The sequence below is a fragment of the Dunckerocampus dactyliophorus genome, chromosome 21 (genome assembly GCF_027744805.1).
Source record: "Dunckerocampus dactyliophorus isolate RoL2022-P2 chromosome 21, RoL_Ddac_1.1, whole genome shotgun sequence".
In the NCBI taxonomy this organism is placed as follows: domain Eukaryota; kingdom Metazoa; phylum Chordata; class Actinopteri; order Syngnathiformes; family Syngnathidae; genus Dunckerocampus; species Dunckerocampus dactyliophorus.
Window position 1 is genome coordinate 1,940,778 of NC_072839.1, and position 22,265 is coordinate 1,963,042.

At 37.8% G+C, this 22,265-nt stretch overlaps 2 protein-coding genes across 6 annotated transcripts in view; one reads left to right on the plus strand and one right to left on the minus strand.

The window, feature by feature from the left end:
* Window positions 1–11,024, plus strand: part of abca4a (ATP-binding cassette, sub-family A (ABC1), member 4a) — a 33,935-nt gene extending 22,911 nt beyond the window's left edge. For 2 of the 4 annotated variants that reach the window (XM_054764947.1, XM_054764946.1), the window contains exons 26-50: window positions 408–462; window positions 536–613; window positions 800–969; window positions 1,131–1,255; window positions 2,517–2,615; window positions 2,741–2,930; window positions 3,011–3,105; window positions 3,179–3,211; window positions 3,929–4,034; window positions 4,128–4,202; window positions 4,284–4,453; window positions 4,553–4,730; window positions 4,815–4,930; window positions 5,331–5,478; window positions 5,559–5,682; window positions 5,821–5,950; window positions 6,079–6,199; window positions 6,283–6,345; window positions 6,420–6,526; window positions 6,961–7,102; window positions 8,045–8,179; window positions 8,257–8,360; window positions 8,439–8,531; window positions 8,874–9,123; window positions 9,199–11,024. In XM_054764947.1, the coding sequence (XP_054620922.1) occupies window positions 408–462; window positions 536–613; window positions 800–969; window positions 1,131–1,255; window positions 2,517–2,615; window positions 2,741–2,930; window positions 3,011–3,105; window positions 3,179–3,211; window positions 3,929–4,034; window positions 4,128–4,202; window positions 4,284–4,453; window positions 4,553–4,730; window positions 4,815–4,930; window positions 5,331–5,478; window positions 5,559–5,682; window positions 5,821–5,950; window positions 6,079–6,199; window positions 6,283–6,345; window positions 6,420–6,526; window positions 6,961–7,102; window positions 8,045–8,179; window positions 8,257–8,360; window positions 8,439–8,531; window positions 8,874–9,123; window positions 9,199–9,318 (3,027 nt within the window). In that variant the 3' untranslated portion in view covers window positions 9,319–11,024. The remainder of the gene's footprint in view (window positions 1–407; window positions 463–535; window positions 614–799; window positions 970–1,130; window positions 1,256–2,516; window positions 2,616–2,740; window positions 2,931–3,010; window positions 3,106–3,178; window positions 3,212–3,928; window positions 4,035–4,127; window positions 4,203–4,283; window positions 4,454–4,552; window positions 4,731–4,814; window positions 4,931–5,330; window positions 5,479–5,558; window positions 5,683–5,820; window positions 5,951–6,078; window positions 6,200–6,282; window positions 6,346–6,419; window positions 6,527–6,960; window positions 7,103–8,044; window positions 8,180–8,256; window positions 8,361–8,438; window positions 8,532–8,873; window positions 9,124–9,198) is intronic. The other 2 variants (XM_054764944.1, XM_054764945.1) reach the window with 2 other exon arrangements.
* Window positions 11,025–11,403: 379 nt separating this feature from the next.
* On the minus strand, window positions 11,404–17,725 carry tecrl2a (trans-2,3-enoyl-CoA reductase-like 2a). Of its 2 annotated transcripts, XM_054764953.1 has the most exons (13): window positions 17,570–17,725; window positions 17,178–17,228; window positions 17,049–17,100; window positions 16,925–16,969; window positions 15,593–15,696; window positions 15,425–15,531; window positions 13,816–13,921; window positions 12,778–12,850; window positions 12,666–12,709; window positions 12,498–12,555; window positions 12,334–12,422; window positions 12,104–12,149; window positions 11,404–12,012 (listed from the first exon to the last, which is right to left on the minus strand). In XM_054764953.1, the coding sequence occupies exons 1-13, from the start codon at window positions 17,591–17,593 to the stop codon at window positions 11,885–11,887; spliced, it is 927 nt and encodes a 308-aa protein (XP_054620928.1). In that variant the 5' UTR covers window positions 17,594–17,725; the 3' UTR covers window positions 11,404–11,884. The 2 variants fall into 2 exon arrangements, with proteins under 2 accessions (XP_054620928.1, XP_054620927.1); XM_054764952.1 differs by having other exon boundaries at window positions 12,334–12,555.
* Between the last annotated feature and the right edge of the window lie 4,540 nt (window positions 17,726–22,265).

Consider the following 22,265-nt stretch of genomic DNA (forward strand, 5'->3'; position numbering starts at 1 on the left):
TATTTATTAAATAATGTATACATACTTTTGTGTTTTCATTTGCTAATAATAATAATAATAATAATAATTGAGCGGAACAAAGAAATAATAATGTATTTTATTTATGTATTAAATTTGATTATTATTTTATAAATGTATGGAAAATAATTAGTGAAATAATGCATAACATATACATTATTTTGTGTTTTGATTGAGCTGATCACCTGCTGCAATATGGAATTGAAAGTAAAGGTCTGTCATAAACTCACGGTATATTTATTTATAAATAGCACGTGCTATCTGGGGATTGCTGTGGTATGCGGTGATGCATCAAGCCTTAATTGGCAAATTGCAGATTGAAATGCTATATTCAGTTGACGATCAAAGAGTTCCATTGATTTAGCCAATCCTTGTTTGTTTTTTCGTAGATTTTCTTAAAAGTCACGGCTGATGGCTACGCAAGCAGCAAGAAATGCATTCAAGGTAACAAAGTCAAGAATTCAAGGTTCTTTCTCTGCGTTTCTGTCCCTGTTAACGCGCCGTCTACGTCTCCCAGACAATAAATCACTACAGCAGATGTCTCGCGCTAGTCTCTGTGGATTCAACAGAGTGGCAATCGCTACGGAGCCTGAAGGTAGCGTTTGTCTGAAGAGATGCTGCTGCCGCTTTAGGGGGATAAAAATACGCATATTAGGAGCCATGCCAGTCTTGCTGTGCACACGCAAAGAAATGAAAGCTCTTTGCTGGCTGACTCGTGCTGCTTGCTGGCTTTCCTGATTACAAATGTGCACACGACCTCACCTGACTCGTGTGCCTGCAGAGTCTGACGGGGCTCCGCATAGCAACGGCCCGTGTGATGGTCCAGAAGGTAATGCGGGGCGGGGATCCTACCAGGTCAGAGGTCTTTGTCTGGCCATCAAGCAGTTCTTTGCGCTGCTGATCAAGAGGCTGCACCACACCACTCGCTCCTGCAAGGACTTCTTTGCTCAGGTATTCTTGACGGCACTCTGTTTGTCTTTTTGTACACTCTACTGGTCCCCTTGTGAATTTCAAGCGCATGATTCTCATAATACTTCATGCTTGCGAGTGAGAGTCACGTCTCGGAGGGTCATCATGTGCTGGTGTGCCGTGTGCTTCTCTGTTTCTGGTAGATTGTATTACCCGCCAGTTTTGTTTTCCTGGCTTTGACGTTCACGCTGGTCGTTCCGCCGTTTGGCGAGTATCCGAGCGTGACGCTCAGTCCTTGGATGTATGGAAGACAGTACACCTTCTTCAGGTGAGGCTAACAGCGCAGCGCTCAGTTGTGAGGACCACATCGTGAAGAAGATAAGAACTTTTATAGATTTCTTTATATAGATCTCAGCTTTGTGATGCAAAAAATGAAAAAGAATATTATTAGTATCTCCTTTGCTCTTTTTTTTTGTTTCAATTTTCCAAATATTTCAACTTTCTTTTAAATAATCTTTGTACATTTTCTTCTCGGAATATTAGGACTTTATTTCCATATTTGGACGTTATTCCTGCATAATAACTTTTTCACCAACCTAATTATTTCATTTTGATTTGTTTGTTTCTCAACATTTTTCAACTTTTTTAAAAAATCACATTTATTTTCTTTAATATTTCAACTCTATGCTAATATAATGATCATAATCATTTTTCTTCATAATATTATGAGTTTATTATTTTTTTCTCATTAGAATATGACTTAATTCTCTTAATATTTTGACTTTATTTTTGTAAAAAAAAATAGCTGTTTTTAAAAATTTCTGCTATTTATTTTATTTTGCAACTATTTCAATTTTGTTTGTGAAAATTGTCTCTCGTAATTATGACTTCCCACAAGTCCCATAATATTCAGGTAGCATTATAACTTCTTCAACAAGCTAATTTCTTGAATATTTAAACTTTATGCTCCTAAAATGATGTTATTTTGGTTCGTAATATTAGGTTACACTCATAAAATTACTGCTCGTTTTTCTATTTTTTACATTTTTTTAATTTGAATGTTAAATTATATTTTTTGGATGTGGCGTGGGCCTATAAAAAACAGCCACGGCCCACAAATGGCCCCCCACTGCACTTTGGACGCATACATATTTTTCCTGTTCTTCATTTGGGACAGCCAAACTGTTACTTTTCTTCCACGTCCTACACACCATTTTACTTTTTGCGCCAGGAAGTCCAAGGAGAAGCGCAGCACGGCGGATCCCTGCACAGTTGCGATGCGCCTGCAAATCTGGCACCAACTGTTTCATTTTTTTCCAAAAATGGGGATGTTTTTTCAGCAGAAAACACATTTCATTCACCATAAGTCGGCAAGAATTAATAATACAGTGGAACCTTGGTTAGCGTACGCCCCAGTTAGCATGTTTTCCGTCAAAGATTTGCACAACAACTTTGCCTCAATTTGCGTTTGTTGTGTTATGAACACACTGCATGAGTCCAAGTGTGTTCATAGTGGATTTTTATCACAAGACGTCCTGGGTGGCATATTAGCTTGCTAACACATGACTTTTTTTTTTGTGTCGTTGCAGTAACGAGCGTCCACTGGATGCGCAGATGAGACATTTAGGGGAGGTGCTGTTGGACAAGCCGGGCTTTGGGACACGCTGCATGGCGGATGAACCACTGGAGTAAGTCAATGTCACACTTTATTATATTTAAAGACCATCGGAGGACCACTTTGACCACGTAAGACTCGTCAGTGGAGATCTTGCAAACTGTTCAACCACATGGGTCAATCTCCTCTCTCTGGCAGAGAATTCCCGTGTAATAACATCACCACCGAGTGGGAGACGCCCCTGGTCAATCCCTCAGTCATTGAGATGCTGGCCGGTCCCGAATGGACGTCCCTCAGACCGTCCCCCGACTGTCAGTGCAGCACAGACAGGAAGCTCACCATGCTGCCGACGTGTCGCGAGGGAGCCGGAGGCCTGCCGCCGCCGCAGGTACACGCCACAGAGGGGTCGGGACACGCATTCTTGCGGAGGGTTTCATCTTGTCTGCGTGTTTGTTGCTTGTGCATCAGAGAATTCAGTCAACGGGAGACGTTCTCATGGATCTAACAGGCAGAAACATCTCAGACTACCTGGTGAAAACCTACCCCGGTCTCATCAGAACGAGGTGTTTGCCTCATTGCACCAATCACATGGCTGGAAATTCACGCCTAACGAAAGCATCTGCCATCTCGTTTCAGCTTAAAGAGCAAATATTGGGTGAATGAACAAAGGTAATGCACGTAGCATATCGTCTGCTTAGACCAGGGGTGTCCAAATCTTTTCCAGCGAGGGCCACATCGTGAAAAATGAAAAGATGCAACTTTGATATTTTGTACAGCAACGCGTGTAGAAATGCTAAGACGTTACACGTGCATATTTCAAGAAAAACTGCATATAAGCTTTTCTCTTAATATTTGGACTTTATTCTCACAAAATGCTAGCTGTGTTTTGCATTTCTGCTGTTTCTTTCCCCAACTATTTCAACTTTCTTCCTGGAAGTTTTCTTCTCGCAATATTATGACTTTATTCCCATCGTATTAATCTAATTTTCCAAAAATTACAACTTTATTTTGTTTTGTTTCTTGACTTTAAAAAAAACTCTTTTTTTCTTTAATATTTCAACTTTATGCTACTAAAATGATTACATTTTTTCTTAGAATATTACAACATTATTCTCGTAAAATTACGACTTTTCTCTTAATATTTTGACTTTATTAAAAAAAATTACTGCTGATTTATTTATTTATTTATTATTTTTTTAATAAAATGTTTTTAATTAGATTTTTAGAATGTGCTGCGTGTCAATAAAAAAATAGCTCTGGGCCGCAAATAGCCACCAGAACGCGCTTTGGGCACCGCCGGCTTTTAAGTTTTAAGTGGTGCAAGTTTCCCTCTAGTGGTGACAAGTGTGAAGTGCAGACTTAAAAGGTTGCGTGTGTGGTTTCCAGGTATGGAGGAATCTCAGTTGGTGGTCAACTTCCTGTTTTAGATTTGCAGCCCAAGCAGATCCAGGATGCAGCAGTTCAACTGGGACAACTGCTCAACGTTAGCGGGGTACAGTCTTTCATGCTACGTTCTACCATGTCTTTTATTATTAGCATTGCTATTAGTAGTAATACTTTGTTGTTTTTCACCTTGCAATGGCAGGGCGACTACTGCAAACAAACACTGAGGGAAATTGGCACGTTCCTCAGGTACATGGAGACGCAGAACAACGTTAAGGCAAGTGACGATTGTGTTCCATTGTGGTAAAAGCTTGTGTTTTTCTGCGGTTAAATGGTTCAGTCGTCATTCCTGTGGCAGGTATGGTACAACAACAAGGGCTGGCACGCCATGGTGTCTTTCCTGAACGTGGCAAACAACGCCATCCTCCGTGCAAACCTGCCCAAAGGCACGCACCTGGATCAGTACGGAATAACCGCCATAAACCATCCCCTCAATCTCACGAAAGAGCAACTGTCTGAAATCACCGTGTAAGGAGACAATCTTTGTTATCTTCACCAACCGCTGGTCATTTCCATCCAGATACTGGTGATGTTTTCATGGATTATCGTCGGGGGGGTTTTCTGCAGCTTGAACACGTCGGTGGATGCGGTGGTGGCCATCTGCGTCATCTTCGCCATGTCTTTTGTTCCGGCCAGCTTCGTCCTCTACCTCATCCAGGAGAGGGTCACCCAGGCCAAACATTTGCAGTTTGTTAGCGGAGTCAACCCCTTCATCTACTGGATGGCCAACTTTCTTTGGGACATGGTACCCATAAGCTTTTGAGCCTTCCTTCTGATGTTACATAAATCAACCATAAATCTAACTGTTGGTTATTTTTTTGCGTTACAGGTAAATTACTCTATCAGTGCGCTGATGGTGGTGCAAATTTTCATCTTTTTTGATAAGAAGTGCTACACCTCGCCGACCAACCTGCAACCCCTCGTTGCACTGCTTATGCTTTATGGGTAAAGTATAGAATTCAAATGTTACTATTATTATCATCAAATTATTTATATTATAATAAACATGTGACTATACATAGCATAGCATAGCCAGCATACGCTAACATAACATAACGTACCCCAACATAACATACCCGAAAATACCCAAACATAAGATAGCCTGACCTAAAATACCATACAATACCGTACCATACCGTACCGTACCGTACCGTACCGTACCGTATCGTAATGTACCCTAACCGAACATAACGTACTCTAACATAACATACCCAAACCTAGCCAAACATAACCTAGTAATATAATAATATATATAATAATATATACTGTATATGCATAGCTTAATTGTATGAATTTGACTCCAGTCCATGAATTCGTTGAGGCAATGTCTTCCTGTCTTTGCCAGCTGGTCTGTCACGCCCATGATGTACCCGATGTCCTACATATTCAGCGTGCCCAGCACAGCCTATGTGTCTTTGTCGTGCATCAACCTCTTCATCGGCATCAACAGCAGCGCCATCACCTTCATCCTGGACCTTTTTGAAGGCACCACAGTGAGAATGAAGCGGCCCGGTTCTGTCAGTTGCATCTCGTATGCCTTCTAGCACGTTAACGCTAGTTTTTTTTAATCAAGGCTCTGTACAAGATCAACCAGCTGCTGAAGACTGTGCTGCTCATCTTCCCCCACTACTGCCTGGGCAGAGGCCTCATCGACATGGCCATCAACCAGGCTGTGACTGATGTCTTCACTCGCTTTGGTAATCCGTGCTGTTGCCAGCATTATTAGGAGTACTATTTATTTATTTCGATTTTTTAAGCAGGGTTTTTTTTCAATATTTTTGTCAAATTTCAACTTGGCCAGCAGTCACCTTGTTTCTCGTGTCCCTGGCGTCCAGGTGAGGATCACAGTCCAGACCCTTACGATTGGGACTTCATTGGAAAGAACCTGTTCTGCATGGCAGTAGAAGGATTCGTATATTTCACCCTCAATATTTTGTGCCAGTATCGCTTCTTCCTGGATCGCTGGTGAGCTCAGAAGACCTTTCATTCAACATCAAATGTCTTTTTTCAGTTTGAAGATAGCAGAAGCCATCAGATGAGTTAGGAACTGTAAAGAGTGATCGAGTTTGTGCCGTCTACGCTTCCGTCGACAGGACACCCGACGGCCCGAAGCCGTCTATTCTGGATGAAGATTTGGACGTGGCTGAGGAAAGAGAGCGAATTTACAAGAGCAGAAAAACAAATGACATTTTACACGTACGAGACCTTTCTAAGGTGAGATGCTTTTCAGCGGCGATCCAGGATTGCTCTAAATGTGTACTTCTATTTGAAATCATTGCTTCTGTGGCGTTTCTCAGATATACACAGGAACCATCACTCCTGCCGTGGATCAGATCTGCATTGGAGTATCGCCGGGAGAGGTTTGTAAAGCCAGATATGTCATTTAAATAACGTTATTAACGGCATATACTGTCCTGATCTTCCTCATCTTCAGTGTTTTGGTCTGCTGGGGGTAAACGGCGCCGGGAAGACCACCACGTTTAAGATGCTAACTGGAGACATTGAGGTCACCTCAGGAGACGCCTCCGTGACAGGACACAGGTGTTCTGGTATCATTTCATACAAACTAGATCAGTATCAGAATGGCCTCCGCTTGTCACTCACACAGCGACAAGTACAAGTACAAGCGACATCACCCGTCCGTACAAATGCAACATACCATCCGATGTGACGGGGGGGTAGACGGGACAGGATGACTGGGCAAACAATCACAGCAACATAGGCACAAATAAGCACACTTTACAACATGAGAACTCAAAGACTTGTGGGGGTGTTCCAGCGCAGGTCAGCAGCCAGATACAGCAATTGCAGCCAGATGAGTAAAATATTATGTTGAAAAACTGTAGTAAGGAGCATTTGCAGTTTCCTTTGCTAGTGTAGACTGAGGAGGGACGATGTCTCTCAGATAGCCTGGGGCTGCCAAACCCAAACCCGGAAGAAAAAGAATGGATGCTAACATGTCTGCTTGAATTCAGCATTTTGACCAACATCCTGGACGTCCACCAAAACATGGGCTATTGCCCTCAGTTTGACGCCATCGACGAACTTCTGACTGGAAGAGAACACCTTCACCTCTACGCTCGCCTGCGCGGGGTCCCGGAGGCTGAGATCAGCAGGGTGAGAAGGAGATAGACGACTGCATTTTCTGGACTATAAGTCGCACTTCTTTTCCATAGGACGGCTCTTTCCTGCTGCCTGCAATTTATAGTCAGGTGCGACATAAAGTAGAGTCTTTGGTTAGCGTCATTAATCCATTCCAGAATTTTGTAGGATTTATGAATGGAATATTTTCATAGTTAGAGGATGGAAAACCTGTTTACCACCTTCTAAATATGTTTTTTTAACATGATCAGAGCCCTCTAGACATGACAACACCCTATTACACAGTCCTATTACCCAACATAGTAGACGTAATAATAGGGAATAAGACAGAACGTAGACTCACACGTTAGCATTGGGAGAGTTCTGGGCAGCGTATTTCCTGCGGTGGCTGTGGTCTCATCAGTGTAACATTACTGACACCTAGTGCCCAGTATAGAATACTACATATTATGTCTTTCAATGCATCTGCATTTTTGGATTTTTTTGGGCATTTTTAGAGAAGAATTTGTCAAATTTGCTTAAAAATGCATATTTTTTGCTGAATAATAGGCCATAGTTGACCACTTTAATGTTTATTTTTAAAGACCATGATTGAGTAAAGCCGTGAAATTTGACCTGCGAAGCGGCACGGGACGACTCTACCTGCATATGCTGCTCCTGCCATTCAGTCATGTGGTTTGAGATCAGGAGCTCGGTGAACTTGCTTATTGCTGGCTTGTTATGGTAATTTAGCCTATTCGGCCTCCCAGGTATGTTGCTGGTGCTCAGGTATGCTATCGTGTGGTTGAAAAAATAAATGTGATTATAGTGCAGTGTGACTTTTTACAGTTTTTTTTCCTCTTCATGACGCATTTTTTGACTGATGCGACTTTGCGACCTACAGTCGTGGAAAATACGTCACATCCTAAAACGTATGTACAGAAGTGTGACATTGACTGACCTTGTGTTCCTGTGCAGGTTGCAGAGTGGGCCATCCGAAAGCTGGGTCTCTGCGAGTACGCCGGTCAAAGTGCTGGCACCTACAGCGGAGGGAACCGCAGGAAACTGTCAACAGCGATTGCCATGATCGGCTGTCCTGCTCTGGTGCTGCTGGTGAGCCAGGAAGACGCACTGAAGGTCACGCCAATGTCAGCAAAGCCAAAGAACATGTTCTTCTTTGAAATGATTAGGATGAGCCCACCACAGGCATGGACCCGCTGTCCAGGCGCTTCCTCTGGAGCTCCATTGTGAGCGTGATTCAGGGGAGAAGAGCAGTTGTGCTCACCTCACACAGGTAGAGGACACGTCCCAATGCGTGTTTGAGTATTTGTGGTGCGCACACAGAATGTGATGCTTGTTGGTCGCTCCTCAGCATGGAGGAATGCGAGGCGCTCTGCACACGTTTGGCCATCATGGTGAACGGGTCCTTCAAGTGTCTTGGAACCATTCAGCAACTCAAATACAAGTTGGTGACTTTTGCACGACATACACTTCAAAATACACAAAACACATAAAAAAAGAGCAGGAATGGAAAATGTTGTTTGCATGCAGTGCATCCGAAAAGTGTGTTGTCACGTTACATCCTGGGTCCAAAATGGAATACTTTCATTTTTTCCTGAAAATTCTGCACACAATTCTCCTTGTTTATCCACTCGCAGCTTATTTTCCAAAAAGTCCACTAGTGGGTCAGGTGTCATGTAATCAGAGTTGCACATTACTTACAGACACAGTATTGGAAGGTATTCCAGTGTGTGTATGATTCATTTGTGCGCAAATGACCATGAAGTCTGTCATGTTGCTCAAACAGATTCGGTGATGGCTACGTGGTCACCATGAAGATCAGGGCCTCGAAGGCTGGCTGCGCCCCCGATCTGAACCCGGCCGAAGCCTTCATGGAGAGCACCTTCCCCGGCTGCATCCAGAGAGAAAAACACCACAACACCCTGCAGTACAAAATCGCCTCCTCCTCCCTGGCGCGGATCTTCCAGATGGTCCTCGCCAACAAAGACAAGCTCAACATCGAGGACTACTCGGTGTCACAGACGACTCTCGATCAGGTAGCGAAATCAAGTTTGAAGAGGAACGTAAACAAGGTTTTCTCACCGAGCTCGCTTGTGTGTCCCGTCTCGAAGGTGTTTGTGAATTTTGCCAAACAACAATCAAGAGAAGACGACGCCATTGTTTTGCATCCGAAAGCGGCGGGGGCGCAGCAAGGTGGTCACGGCACCCCCGTTAAAGTAGCAAGGAAGTAAACATTTCTTTTATTCACACTGGGGGCGGGGGTGGGGGTGGGGGGGCTCACACTACCAGAAGTGGAGCTTGAAGCGAGACGAACTGGTTTATTTCCAACATGCTTAACAAGGTCACATGAATGCACATCACATGTTTACACTTGCACGACTCGACAATCATCAATAAGGGGGGGCCGCAAGTGCTTATTTTTCACCCCAAAAAAATGGTTTTGTTACCAGGCAGTTTTATTTTAGGCTAATTTGCTTATCTTAAGTCATACGTTTAGTGAATATCCTGTGAAATACTTACAATAATATACTGTATATAATATAAATATATATATACAGTATATATTTAATTTAAATAATAATAATAATACATCATTGACATTTGACAATTATTTGGTTTATTATTTATTAACTCTTATTGCTGTAACATTTGAGCTTATTTTAAGATTTCCCGTATAAATATAACTTCACTAATACGTCTCCTGAAATCTGAGCTACAGTATATTACTTAAAAAATGAAGAAAAATACAAGAAAATATTTTTCTTTTTTTGTTGGCAGATTAGCTTATTTTAATTCGTTTTTTATTAGATTAATATTTGTATGTAAATATGACGAAATATTAGTAGAATAAATAATTATTCAAATAAGGTAAATAGCAGTTTAATTAGCTTATTTATTTTAATAGTTTTTTTAAAATATCATAATATAAATATTATTTAATTATTTTTAGAAAAAATCCTGCTTTAGTATATATTTTTTAAATTGTATATAAATATTAGTAAATGTAATATTTATATATTTATATATATTTTGTGGAATATTTGTATATAAATATTGCAAAATATGAATAAAATGCTTCAAATACGTTAAATAGTGGGCAAGAATGGGCAGACTATTTTCCTTATTTTTCAGTGATATATGTCAGATTTGGATGTAAAATAAAGCCACTGTTGACTGGTCGTCAGTCAAAGATCAGCACTTGACCTTGATTTCAGAACATCCAGCTTGCTTCTTTTCACTTTTGGTGCTGAACTAGATCTTAAAATGCAGTTGAACTTTTCCAACGGCACCTTAAACATACTTTGTTGTTTTTGCGTGCTGGTACACGATGCGTTGCCATGCGGCGATGCAATGCTGAGCTGGTGTGCAACGATTGGGTTCCCACGGTAGCGATGACGTGCCTGCAATTAGCGCCCACTTGTGCTCACCTTGCAGGCCTTGTAGAATTCCAGGACGAGCACCACGACTGAGTGAGTGATGTCAGCTTGTACTTCAGATGCCAAGCATTTTTTTTGCCTTCTTTAGTGACGACTCTTTATTTATGCAACATTAATTGAAGCTTTGTTTACTCTGAGGTTGGCTAATTGCGTTTTGTCATGCATGTGACTTTGCTAACATGAAAACACTGATTGTAATGTTCCGGACACCAACAACCACACAAATAAAAGATATTTACTTACTGTTCTGTGGCGTACATTCACCCTTATTATGCACGTTCCCAATGCAGCAAAGAGCCAATCACTGACTCACAAACTGTCTGTGCGTTCACATCGACGTTTATTCCAGAACTTCACAAATAAGACCACATTTTATATCAGCCAAACACATTTTCTAAGACAAAAACACCCTACAAATAGAGGTGGTCCGTGTGTTCTGATGTGTTTTGTGGTTATGAACGCACTTTCAGAAACTATTAATAGCCATATAAACTAAATAATAATAATAATAGTAATGACTTTAATTTCCTTAATATTCCTTTAAATATTTATTTCAATGTTCAAAGTAAGTGCATCAAGTTCATATGTCAAAAATTATATATTTTTTTAAATAATGTCATTATTTTTATTAATATCAGAATTATTGTGAAAAGAAAGACTGAAAGAAAAACAACCACATTAACTAAAAAAATCAAATGCATACCAGTATTTATTTAAATGTTTGAAGGTAAGTGTATCAAATTCATGTCCAAAAATGAAAATGTTTATACTTTTATGAATAGTTATAAAATAGTTATTGTTATAAAAATACAAAATATCTGCTGCAGGAAAAATAAAATCACCATATTAACTAAATAAGAATTAAAATCATAGCCACGCATTTAATCTCTTAACACAATCAAGTACAGTATTTATTTAAATGTTGAAGGTAAGTAAATCAATATTATTATTATTAAAAAAATAACTAATATTAATATTAAGAAAAAAATACCACATGAACTAAACAAAACAATAAAATTAACTAAATAATAATAATAACATATTTAATTTCTTAATACAATGAAACGGAGGTAAATGCATAAAGTTCATATGTTGAAAATTCTTATTAAAAAAATAATATTTAAAAAATTAACATGGAGAAAATATCTGCTGGTCTAAACAAATTCAAATAAAAAACATAGCATTATGAAGTAGATAATAATAGCAATGTATTTCCTTCCCTAACACAATAGAAATACGAAAAATATTCATTTGAATATTGAAGGGAGGTTTATGCCGAAAATGATTGCGACCAGGTCCAGCTATTCAAGCGAAAAAAACACAGAATTAGTTCTTCTTCGGTCCCATAATATCCCAGCAATCACAGAAGCAAGGGGATCATGGCCGTGCGCAGGCTGGGGTAGTCCTTGAACTGCCTGCTGTAGGCTCTGTGCTTGCCTTTGGCCCAAACGCTCATCTGAATGAACCCCAGCAAAGTGAACAAAGCCACTGGAACACAACACCACACAATGCCATGTCCAAATATAGATACAGAGCACATAGATACAGTGCATGACTTATTATTATTATTGTTTTTTACCTGGCAGACATTGGGTCATGATGGAGAAGCTCACCCAAGTGCCAACCTACGGTAAAGATCAACTGACAGGTTACAAAAAATTGAAGATAAACGCACGTTTCCGACCTTCTAAGCTAACTTTGGTGATGTTGAAAGGCAAAGTTTTCGTTCCTGCGCACATATTTCATATGAGAAACCTCCCCCGCCTTAATAGTGTGTCTGTAAGTCATGTGTAAACACATCCCAGTTACCTCATACGTGTAATTTGGACAGGAGACCAGGACAAAAAGCCACGTGAAAGGGTTTTTCGTTGGAAGGGGGAACTTTCTGTGTCTTGATCCTGTCAGGAAGTGATGGCATGAATTGAACGCAAACCGTTGAAATTGAATTTCTGTCGTAAATTCCACCAGCTCACCATCTCCTCTGTGTTTCCTCAGAGTCAAGTGAATGGAGAAGTTGCCCAGTTCACAAATCTTCAGCAGGGAGTACAATGAATGGAGATATATACAGTACATATATATATATATATATATACATACATGTATATATATATATATAATCTAAATAATAGTACATTGCATACCGCAAACATGACCGATGCAGAGTTGACTTGTAGCTCTCCGTATGCTGTAAATATACGAGATGGGCTTTCAGGTGAGGTGTCCAGGTGAGTTCCACGGTGTGTGTGCACTTACAAGGAGGCGTATAAAGCGGGTGGTTGATGTAGTAAGCCAACCAAGCTGAGAAACCCCAATAATAAGTACAATTCTGGAAAGGAACGTAAACAAAGGTTAGATGTTTGCTGATGAAACCCTCGAAAAGCACAGTCAAAGCTCGCTGTTCATACTAAAATGCCGTATCATCCCGCGAAATCAAGTGCCCGAACAAGAAAGCGCCGTGCATTTTTTTAATGCGTGACTGCGAAATAACCCGCCATGGGGGCAGAGGAGGTTGACCCTGCCAACGATTTGATAAAGACGGAGAGAAATCCTCCAAGTCCGCACCAACAGGAGGTTCCACCCGTTCCTCATTTGTAATTATTTTGCATTGTTTTCTGCATGATAAAACTATAATTAACGTGTATAAATAATAGTAAATATATATAATATAGATGTAGTCAAATGTTTTTTTTGTGAAGTGTTGAGTGAATTAATTGGAGAAATTGGAAAAAAAGCTTATATTTTAAAAGAAAAAATAAATATAAAATATAATAGAATTAAATGTATTTTTGTGAATATGTTTGGGTTTGTGGAGAAAATTAATTAGGTCAACTGGAAACATTTTTGGGGTAACTGGAAGCGATTAATTAAATATATTATAAAAATTGTGTGTATTATAAATAAAAAATAAATATAACATATAATAAAATTTATTTTTGTTAATATTTTTGGGTGTCTGGAACAAATGAACAGTATAAATTGTAAAAAAAAATAATAATAATAATTATGAATAAAAAATAATAGAAAAAAATATATAATAAAATCTACTTTTTGTTCAAATTTGTGTCTTCAACAGATTAATTGTATAAATTGTAAAAAAAAAAAACCTCAATTATATTATATTATAAATAAAAAAATAAATATAAAATCATGAATAAAATGTATTTTTTGGGAATATTTTTGGGTGTCAGGAACAGATAAAGTGTAAAAATTGCCTCTCTTTTTGGACGTTTTGGTTTACGTGGGACCATTTGGCACGACTGAATGACGACAAGTGAGGCTTGGTGTCCTCACCCTGATGATGGTCCTGAGAGGCATGGTCCCGTGGGAGAAACGGTGCACAAACAGGGTCTCTACCAACCTTTTCACATAATGGGAAGTGTGGGAGACGCAAGCTCGCCTGGAAGACAGAAAGAAGGAATAATAGTGGAAATGCTCCTCTGTTGAAATAACCTCCGGGTGTCCCAGGCTGGTTGTCAATGCGTGCGCTCCTTATGTACACTTAGCATTCTAAGTGCCTAAAGTGCACATGGAAGTGTGCAAACTGAGACGCAGCCGTCTAAGTTGACGTCGATATTTCCATTTCCACTTTCTCATGCACCCCAAATCATTATTGAAAAGCTAAAAATGACGACGTTTTGTGTGTAATTTGGGAAATAATGATGAATTACTCTCTTAAGATGTTTTACAGAATTCTATGAAGGCACATGACAAGATAATCACGTTAGAAAAATCAACAGGAAGCATAACGGAAGGTAAAAAAACGTATTCAGTGTTTTGTTAAACGCAGAAATTGGAAACATTTTTAATTGTAAATCTATTTATTCATATCAATATTAAAATAATAAATATTACTTTATATTTATATATATTATAATGACAAAATAAATGTCATTATAAATAATTCTACTAATAACATTTGATATTGTTTATATATTTTTTTAAATATATTTTTTATATATATTATAATGACAAAATAATTGTCATTATACTGTAAATAATACTACTAATAACATTTGATATTTTTTATCTATTTTTTATATATTTTTTATATATATTATAATGACAAAATAAATGTCATTATAAATAATTCTACTAATAACATTTGATATTTTTAATATATTTTTAATATATTTTTTATATATATTATAATGACAAAATAAATGTCATTTATACATTTATTTATAATGAATAAATAAATGTTATAAATAATACTACTAATAACATTTGATGTATACTGTATATTTTATTTTTGATCTATTTTTTAAATTTATGGTAATATTTATTGATTACGAAAACAAATATAATTATAAATAATTAATACTACTAATAAAATATAATATATAAAAATTATAATATATAATTATAATATATAAAATATAATATATAATTACATTGCATTTGTATACAAATGATTTTTATTTCAATATTTTTATTAGTAATAATAAAAAGCATACAATATATATTTATATTTTTTTATTAGAAATAATTCCTATATTTATTTAGTGATTATCATTGTACAGTCACGTAGCATAATAAAGTACCAGAAAGTCTTCATATGAGGTGGTTGAACTGTGCACGTCTGGAAACTACGACCAAAATAAGATAAAACGTTAAATTGATCCCTAAAAGCGTTATTATTTTTTATAATTGTATTCATTGAGTGATTTTAAAAGTCAAACCTACCGTTTATGAACAAGTGAAATATACATTTGAGTATGTAAAAAAGAATATATTTTGGGGGGAAATGCAAGGAAAGCTTTGGTTCACGTCTGCTCGGTGCTTTAATTGCATGTCTTTATGCTCCAATTTTTACATTTCCTTGCTGCTTCATCTCTTTTGCTTCCACTCACAGCCCATGTGGCTCCCACTCACTCACTCACTCACTCACTCACTCACTCACGTGATGACAGCATGCGGGCTGGCCTCGCAGTCCGCGTAAATAAACGGAAGTCGAAGATAAAAGAGGAAGTAGAGCAGCAGGGGGCCGACATTCTCCGCCAGAAACACCTGAAAACAAAAACAATCTTGGGTTTGAAGCATTTTTCACGACTTTAGCGACATGACGAACCGTCGTCCAGCCGATCTGAGGTCCCAGATCTCTGAAGTACAAGGTGGCGAAGGTCCCCACGGGCATATTTTGCAGGATGTCCTCATTTTTCAGGGGTTTTCCCGCTGGGTTTCAAATGCAGACCGAAATGAGTGGCATGAAGGATGTCTTGTATTTTCTATGCGAGCTAATTGGAGAACATTTTTAGTAACTCCACAAGGAGACGCGACCCAGCTCGCTTTGCTCCACAGGCGCCACTCTGCTGCCCTCCGTGTCGCCTTGCAACACATTCACTGTTTCACGACAGACTTTTCTCATTTCTCAGTACTTTATCATTTCTTCTGTCCGTTTGAAGTCTCTGCAGACTTCATTTGAAAGTAGAAAAAGGAAATAATCAGGAAATTCCAACTTTTGCAACTCTACCTTGGAGATTTCATTCATTTCCTATGTTTTGGAGGATGCGGCATTTATTTGTGTGAATGCATTTTCATTATGTTTTTATATTTGAGGATTTTTTCACTGAAATTATTTTGATACAGTAGGATTCCCTCTTTATAAATGGGGTGTTTTTGAAGTTAGAGCACAGAGAACCTGTTTATGACCTTCTAAATACACCTTTTAACATTACTACAGCCCTCTAAACATGAAATAACACCCCTATATCACCTCTACACTTCTATTACTCAATATATTAGACATAATAGAGAAAATAAGACATATTAAGCATGGAAAAACCTGTTTACAACCTTCTAAATACGGGTTTTAACATTACTAGAGCCCTCTAGACATGAAATAACACCCCTATATCACCTGTACGCTCCTATTACCCAATATAGTAGACATGATAAGAGGAAATAAGATATAAATAAGCCATAATATAAACTCAGGTTAGTATTAGGAGAGTTCCTTCTTGTTTGTCTTTTTTTTATTGTCTCATTACTGACACCTAGTGAGCAGTGTAGAATGCCTTATATTTGGCAATGCTTGAAATGCATAATTCGGGCAAAAAAAAGGTCAAATTTGCTTAAGTGTATCGTATTTTGTGGCTTCTCCCGATCAGGGTTTTTCAAAAATATGTTAATTAATAAATCATTGTTTTGTGGTTGAATACGGCCTATTAGTCAAATTTAATGTGTTTTTTTTGCCTGATTGAAGCATTTTCAAGCATAAAAATGGCTAAATGAAGTAAAGTCCAAATATAAGGCATTCAGAAGACGCCTTCATTCATGCATGACAGCAGTCACTTGGTGTCAGTAAATGAGACAATAGCCACGCAGGAAGCACTGTATCCCAAAATGATGGCGTGGATGGCAAACTGCTAAAAGTCTAAAGTCGTTCGAATGATTTTCTTACATGGATCGAGCTTCAGGGCCTGTCTGGAAGGATACCAGTGAGGATCTGCGTATGAAAAAATATATCACGATACTTTGAAGTGTTTGTTTACGAATACTGTTGTGTTTTATTTAACTAAACTCACATGCTCTGTGCAAAAGGTTCTTGATATCTCCTACTGACGAGTAGGGCTCCACCTAATGGAAAGAAAGCGATGAAATGACCTCCTACGATGGTTTTCATACAGAATATGTCACAGTTTAAATGAAAATACCTTATCTAAAAAGCAAAGCTGCTCCCTTGTCTTAGCGTCCACTATTTCCAGCTGGAGAAAAGACAACAACATTAGATTTTACTTTTTAAAAGAGATTAAAAAAAGATTCAAAGCGGCTTCTTATCGTGTAGTACTGTATATTAAGTCTTTGGCGCCCTCCTGTGGTCAGCAATGGTAAATCAGCCCTGCAATGGCACTGGCTATGTTTGCACAGACCGTGAAGACTAAAAATGCAATAATGCACATGAATTCAACTTCAAATTGTGAGTAAATGAAAAAAACTGAACAAAAATGTACAAAAATATATAAAGAATAAACACTTAAAGCATGAGCAACTCCAATGACTTTTCGAATACACATAAATGACAATTCAAAGACTACGTGAAACTTACCGCAAAGAAGGTGGTCCGCCTCATGGCAGCGGGGAATTATGTTCGTTTTTCTATTGCAGACCAAAACGAGCACATGACTGGCATGCATGCAAAGGCAGAGCTTTTTCCTTTCAAGGACAAACTCTTCTTTCCTTGCTTCCTTCTCTCTCTCACTCGTCCTCTCTGTGACTGAGACACCGAATGACGACCAGCACGCGCCCAGCGAGCTTCATGATGCTCTCATGAGGCCCTCATGCAGCTAAATGTCAACATTAGTTCATTTATACTTCTGTGACAGTCGCAGGTGTACCTAATAGTGTGGCTGACAATTAAAACATTGGTGAAGCCGTAGAGAGAAAAAAAAGAATAAAATATGATAGCGACCGGTAATACTGTATTTTGGTGGCATCTTCCTCCATGCTGCCGTCTGCTGGACAGAGTTGGTACTGCATCCGCTGCATATGTTGGGCTTTTTGTGGCAAAATGAAATAAATCCAAAAATGAATGAATTCATGTGAAGATGAAAAGTTAAATAATGTATGAAACTACAATTTAATTAAATCAAATTTTAAATGAATTATAGCTACAATTTTAATGATATTGTTATTTCTTAAAAATTGTAAAAATAATATTAGTCATTCCACAAAAGCATACATTATGTCATTAAAAAGGTCATGATATATATGAATTGGACATGACATGAATACATACAAATAATATATTAAACTGTCATTTTATTAAATATGACAAAATATTTTAAAATTGTATTATTGTTACTGTAATTTAGTTATCCTGTGTATAAGTTTACTTTATGTAGGTATTCATTTTAATTAAATATATTGTAATTATGTAATAAAAAAATACAATATTTTAATTAATTGAAATGAACAAAAACTAACAAAAACTATATATAATAAAACAATAAAAAATAAATACATTACATAATTAAAAAGGTCATGAAGTATTTGAATAGCTCATATAAAAAATACAATTAGGAATCTATTATATATTATTAATAGAATTATATCAATAATTGTATTTGATAAAAATATTCAATAATAATATTGTTTAAAAAATCTAAATAATTTAAATTAATTAAATTTAAAGATTAATTCTAATAAAAATCATTAAATAATTAAAAACACTACATAATTAAAAATGTCATGAAATATATTAGTTGTTCGTGACACATGTTGGTTGTAATATGAATGAATCCATGTTAATGAAAAAAATACAAATATTTGTACAACGTAACACTGTACATCAGTGTACATTTTTGGTAATATTTCAATGATTTGGAACGAAAACACCCTGCGTACTTTAGAAATGTGTGGGATGTTTAAAAAGTTTTTAAAGGGAGTTGAAAAGTCAAGTTCATGGTGTTTAGAAATGAATGTAGAGCGCATGGCCTGCAGCTGCAGTCGTCAGGACTGACTGGGACGTCTGCACATGCATGCATTATCCTCTCACCTCTGAGCAGGAAATAGCCTCATGGCCTGTGGGTTGTTGTTTTTTCATCCGAAGCACTTATTGATGGGCTGCATGGACGACGTCTGCTGCTGAGATCACAAAAGTGGAGGGAATGAGAGGCGAGAGATGCGACGGATGCACTTTGCATCTTCCATTCTAGCTTCATAAGCATTACAATGCACGGTACGTCTGCACATTTAACATTGCAGGGTAGAAAGAAGAAAGGCCTTCATTTGAACACATCGTGTGTCAGCATACATGCCACCTTCCAGTAGGGGGCGATAGAGGCCTTTTTAAGGTTTAAGAAAAAAACAAAAAACTAACTTTCTTGATGTGTGCACTGAATGAGTACCAAATATACCTCCAGTAGGAGTCCATTTATATATTTTAAATGTTTTTTTAAATAAACCCCAAATAAAATGAAATAATAAAATACAATAAATCAAATATTTATAACACTTGTTATTCTTATTATTCGTGTATTTATTCAGCAGTGTAAACTTGTGTTTACTAAGCTTAAATAGGTTTTCTTGAGCGAATATTAATATTCTAACATTATTTGCGGTTGCTGGCTGGCGTCTTGATGAGTAACGGTAACGTCTTCTCCATCCGACGGGCCTCGGTGGCTCGGTGGACTTCTTTTTTGTTTATTCCTTGAAATTGGATTTTTAACGACAAGAGCATTTTGGTTGTCACTGTGAGCTGTAAAAGCGGCTGGACCGGCTTCCAGCGGCACTTCACAAGTGGCCTTAAAAACATCCCCGGCTGCACGCGCTAATAATTAGAAGACTGTTGAGTTTAATAGCTGTGTGATTGAGTGTCTGCTAAATCCAATTAAGCACCTGCACCATGCCTTGCATAACTGCAACTTCAATTATGGGCTTTTTCTTTTGGTGCTGATAACAGAATCTACAAGAATCCACAGTGGGGCTCGAGGGCTCAATCAAATCCCAAACTTTGACCCCGGTTCCGATGAGGTGTTGGTCCTCCTGTGATGGGTTTGTTAACTGAAGTGAGGTGAGGAAGAGGCTGCGAGTCAAGAGAAGGAAATAGAGATGACCTTCAGGCTGTAAACGGCAGAGCAAAAGGAGGGAAAAAAGACACTTTTGTAGGGAAAAAGCTGCTCTTTAATGATGTTTAGAACCTTATAAAAAGGTATTAACCAGTGCAGGAGGCAGCTTGAATGATAAGAAGCTCAAAGACATTAATGGACAAATAATGAGAATTGAAAGACTTTGACAAGAAAGGATACGCCAGCGAGCAAATTCGTCTTTAGGTAATTGTGCAAAAAGGAGCTTTAAAGTGGTCAAAAAAGCAAGGCTGCATTTCTCAGTGGATATTTTATCGTTTCTTCTGGATGTTTAAAGTCTGTACAGCCTTCATTTGAAGGTAGAATAAGGAAATTCCAACTTTTTCAACTTTACGTTATAGGTTTAGGAGCATTTATTTTACCAATACATTTTCATTATATCATTTTATAGGAGAGATTTTTTTTTTGACAGAAATGATTTTGATACAGTAGGATTCCCTGTTTCTAAATGGCAGATGTAGTTGTTAGAGCATGCAAAACTTTTATACAACCCTCTAAATACGCTTTAATGACATTATTAGAGCCCTCTTGACATGAAATAACACCCCTATCATCACATTTACACTCCTATTACCAAATATAGGAGACATAATAAAAGAAAATAATTATCTAAGACATAAATACAAAAAATAAAATAAAATACAAAATCTGTTTAGGACCTTGTAAATATGGCTTTTTAACATTATTAGAGCCCTCTAGACATGAAACAACACCCCTATAGTCACCTTTATGTTCCTATTACCCAATATAGTAGACATTATAAAAGAAAATAAGACATTATATAAGACTCCCACGTTGGCATTGGATGAGTTCCTTCTTTTTTTTACTTCCTGTTCTGTATAGTACTTCCTGTGGTGGCTAATGTCTCATCACGCTAACATTACTGGCACCTACTGACCAGTGTAGAATACAACACAACATCGCAACATTTCTGAATGCGCCTTCTCAATGAATAGATTTGTATTTGACTTCATTTATCCACTTTTATGCTCGGAATGCACAAAAAGATTTGCTTAAATATGCATAGTTTTTGCCTAATAATAGGCTGTTCTCCCCCTGAAACAGCAGCTTTTTTGGTAGGATTTGCGGAAAGTCAAATTTTATGACGTCACGTTCTCAGGGTTTTTCAAAAACAAATTAATAAATAATCGCAGTTTTGTGCTTGAATACGACCTATTATTAGTTTTTAAAAAATGCAGATTTAAGCAAATTTTATGTATTTTTGTTGCCTAAATGAATAATTTCCAATCAAGCATAAAAACGGCTAAATGAAGTCAAATATAAATATAAGGCATTCGGAAGATGCATTCAAAGATGTGATGATATGTAGTATTCTACACTCGCCACTAGGTGTCAGTCACGTTACATTGATAAGACAACAGCCGCCACAGGAAGTACTGTACTGAACAGGACGTTTAAAAAGAACAACAGCAACATGGAGCTCTCCCAATGCTAACATGTGATTTTATATTATGTCTTATTTTCTTTTATGATGTCAACCATGTTGGGTAACAGGAGTGTAACGCTGACTAGAGGCGTGTTGTTTCATGTTTGGAGGAACACGTTTACAGCAACACACATGAGCACAAGTCTTATTTATGTCTTATTTTCTCTTATTATGTCAACTATGTTGGGTAACAGGAGTGTAACAATGACTATCGGGTGTTATTTCATGTCTAGAGGGCTTTAATAATGTTAAAAAGCCATATTTAGAAGGTCGTAAACAGGTTTTTTTATGCTCAAATTAGGAAAATATTTCCTTCATAAAGAAGGAATCCTAAATTCTGTCATCACGGTCGGATCTGGAGCTGATTAACCGTGATAAACGGGGGTAGGGGGGTGGTGATTGTATACTGCAAATGCAGGATGAAGCCAAACGCTTTCTGAGGTGTCATCAGAGCCGAAGCCGAGGCGGGACGTTGGCTCTGTAAACGGCAAAGATTCTTTTTCAAAGCACGGCAGGCACTTTTGGAGGATATACAGGAGTTGGAACACGTTTCGGAGTTGCTCCATTGACGCAATCGTGAGTCACTGTTGCAGTTTTTAGAACTCGGCTTTTGTTTGATCTCGCTCCGTATTTAAATGGTCTCCCCTTCATTCGGCGTTCTCATTATAAAAATCCATCCACCGCCGTGTCGGATCACGCTACAAGTTGCT